This window comes from Abramis brama, assembly GCF_963993115.1.
Source record: "Abramis brama genome assembly, chromosome: 2".
NCBI lineage: Eukaryota > Metazoa > Chordata > Actinopteri > Cypriniformes > Leuciscidae > Abramis > Abramis brama.
This window is the reverse complement of record NC_139964.1, coordinates 29,059,157-29,070,456: the sequence shown is the minus strand read 5'-3', so window position 1 is coordinate 29,070,456 and position 11,300 is coordinate 29,059,157. Positions and strand designations below refer to the sequence as shown.

Genomic DNA, 11,300 nt, shown 5'->3' with positions numbered 1-11,300 from the left:
TCCACATTAAAAGGCCGGACCCAGTGTTTCCCAGCAGAACACTGAGCGTCACACTCCCTCCATCGGCTTGTCGTCGTCCCACTGGTGCCATGATGTAAAAGTCACTCTGACTAATCATACACAGCAGAGTGTGATGCACTGTGTGCTGAGACACATTCCTCATATAACCATCATTAACATTTTGTGTGACCTGTTACACAGTAGTCCTTTTGCCAGCTCAGATCAGACGGGATATCCTTCACTGCCCTCGGTCATCGATGAGCCTTGCGAGCCCAACACCCTGTCGCAGGTTTGTGGTTTGTCCCTCCTCAGACCACTTGTTTCTCTGTAAATTCTCACCTCTGCTGACTGGGTGCAACCCACAAGCCTGTGAAAAAAATTGCTGTTCCATCTAGCGGTGAAATTGTTTATGACTACCAACTGAATATTACTTTCTAGCTCCTCCCATTCCGAGGCTGTTTTAACTCCTACGGTGGCCGTATTATTTCAAATCTGCCGGCAGTCGCGAGTAATCTCCCCCTTATTCGCAATCGTCACGGTGCCACTGAGTGTCAAAACGCGAAAGGCGAAGCTTGAATTTCCAGGCATGTCCCTCTTTGGCTAATGTATTTTCAAGATGGAGGCACAACATGGCTGCCGCCATTCGAGCGACTCGCTCGTACGTATTCTAAATGGCAGATTCTACGCTACGAGAATACTTGATTAGTTGGTAGAAGTAATTACACATTAATGAGCACATATCATTTTGAAAGAACAAAGTGTTTTTTGCTAAGAATCAACTTAAAAAATACACAGTGTAGCTTTAATTTTAGTTAACTTGAAATGTGAAGCTGTACTAAGTGAAAACTTGGATATTTGAGTTGACTAAACTTAAAATTAAGGCAGCACGAACACTTACTTTTTCGCTGTTTTTTTTTACAGCGTTTGCCGTTTCAGAGATACTCAGATTCAGTCGCCTTGCCATATCAATTTGGCCCTTGTCAAAGTCCCTCGGATCTTTATTGCCCATTTCTCCTGCACCTAACACATTGATTATTATCGATATAATATCGATATAATATATAAGTGATGATCACTTCACCTGTGACTGGTCATAATGTTATATGTTATACACCTACACATACAAATGAAGAGTTCAGATGCAAAAGACTCTAAGTGCCATCTGAAATTTTCTTCTAGAATGACCATTTTTATAAAGCTTGTATATTTAAGTTCAATAATTTCACTTAAATGGCAATGCAAATTACCTATTAATTGTCATTTAAGTGAAATTACTTAACTTAAATATACAAGCTTTATAAAAATGGTCATTCTAGAAGAAAATTTCAGATGGCACTTAGAGGCTTTTGCATCTGAACTCTTCAAATATAATATATTATAATAAAATATATTGCATTTATTAAAAGGGGAATTAGGCACAATATATAAAAATACTTTTAATAAATACATTACACACAAAAAAACATGATATATTAATCAATACATTATATACCATTATACAGTAAGAGTCAATTCGCTCTGCAATTATTTCGCAAGATTGACTTCTGCTGGGCGCCCCCTACATCAGCTCAGAGCTCAAAGGGTTAACGTATGCTTCTCCTTGGCAGTGAGAGAAGATTCATTATTACACACGCGCATTCTCCACATACACTGTGTATTTGGATCTATCAGCAGAGGCGGTATCCAGTGCAGATTTCACGTGCACTCATCAGTGTACCACAGGAAGGAATGATTGCTATACTTCGTTTTAGAAAGAAGCTCACGGCAACAATCAGAGCAGGATGCATTTCACATAAATGATGCCATTACTGATCCAGCTGCCAGCCAGCGAATATGATCTGATGTCGATGTCCTCTGGGGGACAGACCGTGGTCCATTAGTGCTCCAGATGTCCAAAGAGGACCTCGATCTCTCCGAAAGGACGCGCCTCGGTCGTGCCCGCGCGGACAGAAAAAGTGAAGATCTAGAGCACTCAAGATGAATATTTTACTCGTTTCTGACTGTAAAAACCAGGCACTTTGACCCGAGATCGGAGCGTTTTAATCAATTATAAAACGATTTCCGGTTTATTTTTTAACAGTTAACGTTAACTGATGTACTTTCCATCAGCTGTGTGTTTGTTGTTGATGTGTCTCGCGCATCGCTTTGCAACGCCCATGATCTTCTCAACCTGAGGGGGGAAATGCAAACGGAGGAAAACTTCTGAACATCAGCTGTAGGCGTCTGTCACCACGTGGACTTGGATGTGAAGGGCTTTAGTCAGACAGACACGATGAGCGATGCCATGGATGACTCCGGTATCATCCGCCGGCGGAGGATGCAGGTGAGATGTTTTCTTATTCACAAACTGGATCACATTAAAGCTGTTGCAAGCCATTTATGGTATTACATCCCATATACAATATCTCTACTGCCTGTCATGACTGAGAAATCCCAGCTGTTTGACTGGAACCAATCTGAAACTCCCTCTGTCTGTCAATTATTAAGCGCGTTGGGGTTTGCGGACATCGGGTTGGCTGGTGTGTCTTCGTTTGCTTAAATTAGCAAAATGGCAGAAGTTAGCAAAACGGTTGAAAATTTATTTTCAGTGCCATTCCAATGAATGGGGACTGGATAAAGACAATAAAACAAACAAAAACACCTTAAAGGGTTAGTTCACCCAAAAATGAAAATTGTCATCATACCGCCCTCATGTCGTTCCAGACTTTCGTTAATCATCAGAACACAAATGAACACAAATGAAGAGTTGCGTAGACCGTCAATGGAGGGACAGAAATCTCTCAGATTTCATTAAAAGATCTTCATTTATGTTCTGAAGATGAACAAAAGTCTTAACAAAAGGTTTGGAATGACTTGAGGGTGAGTAAATGAAGACAGAATTTTGGGTGAACTATCTCTTTAAATGAAAATGTAAATGAAGTGCACCAAAAAGACGTGAATCCATTTTCAAGGCCAGGGACAGTGTGAATGCTAATTGAAGTCGATTATTTTTCTTTTATTTAGTTCACTTTTTAGTGCACTTAAAGATAGCTAAGTTTGTTCATCATAAAGAGATCCCTGAACTTTGATTTAAAAATAATAATAATAAACTGGCTGGGTAATCACTGGCCACTGTGACTTCTTACTAATCTAGTTTTCACAGTGTGATTTATTAACACTTAAACACTTAACACTGATTTCTTTGCCAACAGAATGTAAAGTGTAAAGTGCTATCTAAATCGTAACAGGATTAGATTTGTTTTCATTGTAAGTTACTCACTAGGTTCCAGCGTACTCACAGGAGTTCATATTTGCTTTGTGGTTTGGGAGTTATTGTTTTCATGTCTCCGGTTCTTGCCCAGAGCAACATAACTGGAAAAAAAAGCATAAAAGAGGTTTTGAGCTGTCGTATTATTGTTGGTACAGCACGGAAACCATCTGCTGTTCTATGAAGTCAAAACAAAAAGTGTGCGTATTACTTTCACTTCCCCTCTTTCACTGCTGAAAATAAACAAGCCATTTTCAAGCTCCAGCTGATCTGGGTTTCAGAGCGCCGCTGCACTCCACCCCAGACTGCTAGTGATTTCGCAAAAACGGCACCACTTTTCAGTTCCTTTACTGGAAAATAAGAGAACTCAGTGTTTATACTTTAGTTTAAAGTGCTGGACATCAGTATTAGCTGCTCACATTGACAGTAATTTATGTAACTTTTTTATTATATGCCAAGCACTATGATGCATTTCAGTGCAAAATGTCTATACTTGTTACTTGTAAAATGAAATTAGTCATTTCAATGAGGAATAAAACATTCCTTGATTTTTTTTTTTTTTTTTTTTTTGTGATAAAAGAGTTCATTGTATCATTAAAAACGGTATTAATTCTGTAACTTTCAAACCTCAAAACTTCCTCCTTAGAGAAAAAAGTATTGAAAGTTGAAACTAAACTGTGAATATGGTGTCTATTGGCTTCTTCCGCAAATTTTGCCACAATGAACACCTTATGTGTTCAGACTTCAGACACCTGGCGTGTTCAGTCACTGTAAGGTAATATGAACAGAATCTAAACACCATAAGAACTAATGATAGGTAAAATGAAGGAAACAATCTTAAATATAAATCTTGAGTTGTTTTTGGCTTTGAGTAGCACCAGACACTCTGCAGATCCCTCTAATGTATATTAACTTTAGATATGAGTGGCTTGAGATATACATTTATAAATCTGTAACAGTGTAAATCAGGCTTTGTAAAGAGGTTATTTGAAGGATACACTGTAAAAAAAAAATCCCCATAAAAAAACGGTAATATTCCGGCAGCTGGGGTGCCAGAAAAAAAACCGTAAAGTTACATGTCATTTACATGTTTTTCATGTAATTTTACACAGGAAATGTGACTTTTTTTTTTAACACATTTCAAAAATACATGAAAAATAATAAAGAAAAAATAAAATAAAGATAAAACAGTAAAATTCCATTTTTTTTTTTTACAGTGTAGGGCTGTTAAAACCATATTATGTCTGTTTTTGGTTCAAAATATAATTACATTATAAGTGTACCTCAGGGAAAAATATTATATGTAATAAAAAAAAAAGAAGTCCCCTTTAAGGTTAATGAAAAAAAAAAGAAAACATAATTTCACTCACTGTCATATATAGGATCTACACCCCGGGAGACACATATCCAGGTTTACAACTCTGTTTTCTGACAAAATGCCATCTGGATTTTGGAGATGCGAAGTTGGAATGGCTTTTAGCCTGCAAAGCATTATGGGTGATTAAATGTAGACCACAAATTAGTGGTTGCTTTCAGGGATGCCAGGGAGTTTTGACCAACTTAAGGCTTTGTTTCAGGGAGCACTTCTGAGAAATCTGTCCACTTGGGAACTGACCTCTCAGGAATTCAAGGAAGCTTAATGGTTGGATGCAGCTTTATTGTGTGAAGGTGCGTCAAAGCGATGGAAAACCCACAGTCAGTTAGGATACTGCATGGATCAGTGTGTGTGTGTGTGTGTGACATACAGGATGCATAGATTTCACTAGCAACCACTTTGATTCTTATAAATGCTTACCGAGGCATAAGCTTACGGGAAATGCTTACAGAGACACAAACACACTTCTTCTCAACAACACACATTCAAGTCCATACCATCAGGCTATCAGAGGCCCTACACTGGATAGGGAGGGTCTGGTTTTCCTGGGACAGGCACAATCTGCTCTTTTAAGCCCCATTAGGCAGTTAATGGCAGGTTAACAGCTTATGGCATTGGAGAATAAATATGATAGAGAGTATATATGTAAAGAAGTGATGGGTATTGTGATGTTTATGTAAATGCAAAAGTATAATATGGTAATTAAAACAATACATGCATAATTCCATACTGTTTTGCCACTAAATGAAAATAATTATATTTTAATATTTTACTATTGTATTAGTTCTTTTTATATGCACTAATTTACACTATCGTTCAAAAGTAATTTTTTCATAATTAAAGTCTCTCCTGCTCACCAATGCTGCATATTACATTAGAAATACAGAAAAAAGGTAATATCGTGATATACTATTCAATAACCCTTTTCTATTGTAATATACAGTAAAATGTAATTTATTCCTTTGATCAAAGCTGAATTTTCAGCATCATTACTCCAGTCTTCAGTGTCACATGATCCTTCAGAAATCATTCTAATGATGATTTGATGCTCAATACGCATTTCTTATTATTATTAATGTTAAAAACAGTTGTGCTGCTTAATATTTTTGTGGAAACAGTGATAAAATAATCCATGATGATTTAAAGTATTAATTTATTTTAAAAAATTGTTGACCCCAAACTTTCTTTTACCAAAACACACTAAAATCTCACATGGAGACTGGGCCCTTTTTGAATCATGATGAATTGTTCCGTTAGAGTTTTGAATCAATTCATCGACAGTGTAAACTGATTCACTGAAATAAATCATACTTGTATATGCATGATGATTATGAGTATATTGTTCTATTACTATAAAACAGAATAGCTATATGGATCATATTAAAAAAAATTAACAAAAAATATTGATTAGAGAATCTCAACTTATATCTTGTATGTAATAATATATGTTTTTTGTATTATATTCTGGCTGCTAAAACATTGAATCCTGGATGATTCAGTAAATACTCAGCGGTGTATATATGTGGAGTAATTTCAGCCTGTCTGTAGCCGCTCTATGATTGACAGCCTGGTCTTGCAGTGTGGCGGCTGCGTTATTACCCTCATTCCTCTTTTCCATCCCTCGTTTTATCTCCTGTTGGAACGAGGGGGCTTTCTCTCCTCTGGGCGTTGAGCCCAGTCTGTTTCATTAGTCTCAGCTGTAGGCTGAATGTTATTCGTCACCGGTCTGGAAGTTCACAGACTTAATGAGCCCAGTGTTTGTCAATATCGTATTTTGCCACTATGTCAAGTGCATGCAGTGGATATGCTACTTTCCGCGTCTTATATTGTTTCAGCTTATGGCCACTCCATTGGGAATGAGAGAAAAGTAGAAACAGAGGCTTGAGAAGGTGGCTGCATCCCAATTCATGTACTTACAAGTACGTACTTGAGTGTAGCAAGACAGTACAGCAGTGTTGGGATATGCTGTCGCATCATAAAATCTTTGACCTTTGACCTAAACATCCAAACAAAGTGCAGAAAACGACGTTCTAACGAATAAATTAAGAGAACGGTTTTCCTCTCACAGTTGCGAGTTCAAAGAGGAGAACGGAAATATGAAAATGTAAATGAAGTGCTGATGTGGAGAAAATAGCAGCTTCTTTTTCCCGCTCTCTTGCTCCCCGTGGAGTGCAGACTGTCGATAAGCAGAAAGACATTTTATGTACGAGATAAAGTCACACACAGTCTCGGAGTGGAAATCGGAGCTCAGTTTTGAGTGGTTTTCCTTGTTTTTTGTTTTTTTTAGCTCATATAGGGTTAGAGGTTTGCTGAAATCCCTGACCCGAAGTGTTAACCCTCTGGTGTTCCTCACTTAGGGTTCATACCTGTGATCCTCAGCCGTCAAAACAGACCAGATCAGTGTTATCTTATCTGATTCTGTTCAAGACCGTTTAGCTTTTTCATTTAGAAAGTCACAAAGTCACCAAAGTTTGCACTATTCCAATGAAGTAAAAAGTGTAAAAAATTAAAAACGTGGACCTTGGGCCAGTAAGAAACCACCTATGTGAGTTTTGCACAGCATTTCCTTCTAGCTAAAATAAAAATATAAGCTGTTTCAAATAATACATCCATCCACAGAGTCTTTTGAAGGGTTCAGTCTTTTTTTCCTAATGTAGTGAATTGATCTGCTCTCTAATACTGTTGCTTCCCCTCATTGTGTCAACTGCAACATCCTTTGTCTGTCCGTCTGTCTGTCTGTCTGTCTGTCTATCTATCTATCTGTCTGTCTGTCTGTCTGACGATATAAATTCTTAACTGAAAATGATGTGTCAATTCAGTGTTAATTTGCATGTGTTTCTATACATCCCTTCATCCATCAGGCTGTCCGTCCATCCGCCATTTTTTCAGTAAATAGAAAAGTAACATGTTTTGTTTGATTATTATGAATGCAAAAAAATTAAAGTATTTTTTTTAAAGTGTAGAACGCAGCCCACACACACATACACACACACACACACTGGCCACAGACTATTTGTCCAGTTAATCCTCCATTAGTTGCTCAGTGGCGCCAGTCATGCTGGCAGGGAAGCCCTTGTCACACGCGATGTCATCAAAGTGAGTCACAGTGGGTGAAGTCATTTCCCCCCGACAGAAGCCCTTAGTGTACCATCACGTGCACCAGCATGGCCTCTTTCCCGCTATCTGACATGTATTCTCTCTCTCTCTCTCTCTCTCTCTCTCTCTCTCTCTCTCTCTCTCTCTCTCTCTCTCTCTCTCTCTCTCTCTCTCTCTCTCTCTCTCTCTCTCTCTCTCTCCAGTGACCTTGTTTGTGTAATTGGCCATTAATGTTTTGGGATTGTTCTCCCCTAAGTGCTGTCCTCCCTCTCAGAGATCTGAAGAGCATTATGGGTCATAATGAATGTCAGCTGGCATAAGATTATTCCAGTTTGGTTTCATCAAGATATTTATGTCCTAAAGCAAACTGGTATTGGGCAGTTATTGATGGTATCGTTTTACACTGGGTAATATAATCACTCAGTCTATCATTTCTCTCTCTCTCTCTCTCTCTCTCTCTTCCAGAAGGATCTTCCCCTGCCCAGGAAGAGCAGTGGGTGAGTGTAGCAAATCTGCTTTACTTGATTTGATTCCGCATTTATTTGTCCAAATGTTGTCTGGATTATTTTTATTTTTTTGCTGGGACCTAGCATAATGTGGTACTGAGTAAAAGCACTTTTCTCAAACTCAATCCTAAACAAACAACCCCAGATTTGTGTCTATTTTTCGCTACACCTGTCAACATTGAAATTACTTGATGTGCTGAATGAAATATTTACAGACGAAAGTTGGAAACCTACCACATCTGAACAGAGAATGCAGGGTCACAGTAATATCATGCTGCAATAGTGTGGCAGCACAGAATATAGTAGTTCAGGAAGTAATACATACAGTAATATACCCGGGTCACGGCACCAAATGTAACCAGTCCTACTCGACCCACTCCAAGGGTGATTCGAACCGGGGTCTCCGGTGTGGCAGGTGCGTGCACTAACAAGGGCACTAAAGACCACAGCCTCTAGCGATTAAAGCCAGGGGGGTGAGGATTACACGCACAGCTCTTACTGGCCTACGTCCATTACACTCACCCCCCTAAACCTCACTCCCATCCGGGTCACGGCACCAAATGCAACCGGTGCTTCTCGACTCGCTACGACAGCCGCTAGCGATAGAGGCCCGGTGAGTGAGGTTTACACACGCTCAGCTCTTACTGGCTTACGTCTGTTACAGATGCAATTACAGATGCAACGTCTGTTACAGATGGTTACTTCATGCAGCAATGCTGGAAAGCAACAATGCACTAGTGCAGTAATGCAGTGAGGAATGCAGTGATACATCAGTGCAGTAAGGCAGGAAAACAACAATGCACTAGTGCACAAATGCAGGAACACAGCAGAGTAATGCATGGACGCAATATCACTTTCACTGGTCCGCCTGCCCATCCAGTCATAATAGTTACGTCTTTACGTCTTGCTGTCCTCAAAGGAGGCTCAAACCCGAGGCTGCAGCAATACATCAGTCAAGCAATGCAGGAACGCAGCGATACACTAATGCTTTAATGCAAGGATGCTTTCAAACTTTAGTGCGGCGATGCAGTCATACAGTGATATACTTGTGCGGTGATGCAGTGATGGAGAGACATTATGCAGTAATACTGAAGTGCAGTACTGCTGAGTGCAACAGTATGGGGTTCAGTAATGCAGTTCAGGCTTGAAGTGACATAGCATATGAGGGCATCAATGCACCAGTGTTTAAGATGAAGTACTGAAGTACTGCGGGTCTGCAGCAGTGGAGTGATGCTGGAGTACTAGAGCCGGTCCCAAAATGTGTCTGTCCTAATAGTTTCGCAGACAGGAGGGGAAAAATGCTACATGCAAATAATAAATTGCAACCAACCATAAACTGTGCATAGTTAGGATAGCAAAATGAATAGTCTTATCAACTTTTAAAAGACTGGAGAAAACGCTTCCCATATCTTTTGTTGTTGACTTCAATCTCCATGCATCGAAACAACATATGGTTTTTTGGCATAATGGCAAAGATGCCAACATAATTGAAAGCCATGAGCAGGTACTGTGCAAGAAAATACAACACACACTAAATTAAATATGCAACTTGGACATGAGTATCCATGGTTTTTGGCAACCACGGTGTGCTTTGTGTGGTGAATTATTGACTTCCAAGAACATGAAACTTTCATATTCAAGAGTTGATCATTTATTTTAAGGACAAAGTATTTATCTGATGGACATTTTGTTAAAGGCACACTATGCAAGATTTGTACCTTAAAATAACAGCTTCGAAATCATTTCGATGGTAATCGAACTCGTAGTAGGGCGAATCATCCTGATAGCAAAGCAGCAAAACCAGCTATTGCAAGTTTGAGAGGTGGCGCCCCGACAAATCTCGCGAGAATCACGACTTGCTTTACGGCATGACGTCACATACATCAACAACATATGAAGCAGCGTCTATGGAAGACACTAGCACGCATTTCAAACGTGAATCACGGCAGAGTCGACGAAGAAAGCGCGGTCGGAAGAGTGCAGAGACGGCTCTGCGTGAGTGGTATTTACGACAGTAACGTAAAATACAAGTACTCCACAGCGACTCTAGGGGGCGCTGTTTGAGAAAAACTGAAACTGCATAGTGTGCCTTTAACTTTTGAATGATATGCACTGTGTTGCTGTCCAATGTAAAATCCTGTCATGACTCAAAACCCTCGAGAGCCAGTGCTGTGGAGTCTGAGCCTTGCAGACAGTGAATGAGGCGCTGGCCTTGGTGCTGAACCGTCTCTGGCATGTGTCTCTTCCTGTCTGTACTGAACACTTGTGTGTGTGATCTGTCTGTTTATTGCCTATATATAGAATCACAACACCTCAGTTTCACAGATTTGGTGTTAGAGAGTGTGTGACTGTGTGGGTTTCATTAGCTACTGTGAGAGGTTTGGCTTTTTGTATGCTGATCAGATCAGAGTGGCTGTTGTTAGTAATGGTAGTAATTGCATTAACATAACTGCTAAAGGGCCTCTCCACGGACTTACACACACAATACCTGAATTTGTGTGTATGAATAGAGCTCTCTTGGGAGATGTGGAAGGGCTTTTGTAGTTTCTTATGGCAGCTAATAACGGAAGGGTCTTTTGTGCTCAGTACAGGTCACGCTGTTTAATTGGGCTGATACAGTAGATTAATCAGCAGACAATCAATATGACATTTCCAGGACTGCTGAACCGCGCTGGCTGCAGGATATGAGCTTATCACCGTCTGGACCGGCATGACTTTCAGACTGTCTCATATCCACAAAACTACACAGTCACTCTAGCAATGGTTTCCATGGCCTTGGTTATATCTATGGATGTTTTTAATCAGGCTAATTTTATTTTGAGAGATTTGAGGAGCAATTTCAGATTAATTTTCATATTTAGATTAAAAGTGTGAGCAATTTCAGCTGTTGAATGAATCGCTATGCATGTTTAATATTGTTGTTAAATATATCTTTTTGTGTATTCATTTAGAGTAAAATAGTAAAATGTTTAGTTTAATGTTTATAATTTGCCAATTTGATGGATGAATGGATGTAACAAATGATAGATAGATGGATGGATGGATGGATGGATGGAACGAACAATGGATGGATGGA

At 39.4% G+C, this 11,300-nt stretch overlaps 1 protein-coding gene across 3 annotated transcripts in view; it reads left to right on the top strand.

Moving 5' to 3' along the window:
• The first annotated feature begins 1,558 nt into the window (after positions 1-1,558).
• Positions 1,559-11,300, top strand: part of mast1a (microtubule associated serine/threonine kinase 1a) — a 58,556-nt gene continuing 48,814 nt past the window's right edge. Inside the window, exons 1-2 of one of the 3 annotated variants that reach the window (XM_084104235.1) lie at positions 1,559-2,323; positions 8,187-8,215. In XM_084104235.1, the coding sequence (XP_083960361.1) occupies positions 2,273-2,323; positions 8,187-8,215 (80 nt within the window). In that variant the 5' untranslated portion in view covers positions 1,559-2,272. Of the gene's footprint in view, positions 2,324-8,183; positions 8,216-11,300 lie in introns of all 3 variants that reach the window. The other 2 variants (XM_084104234.1, XM_084104233.1) reach the window with 2 other exon arrangements.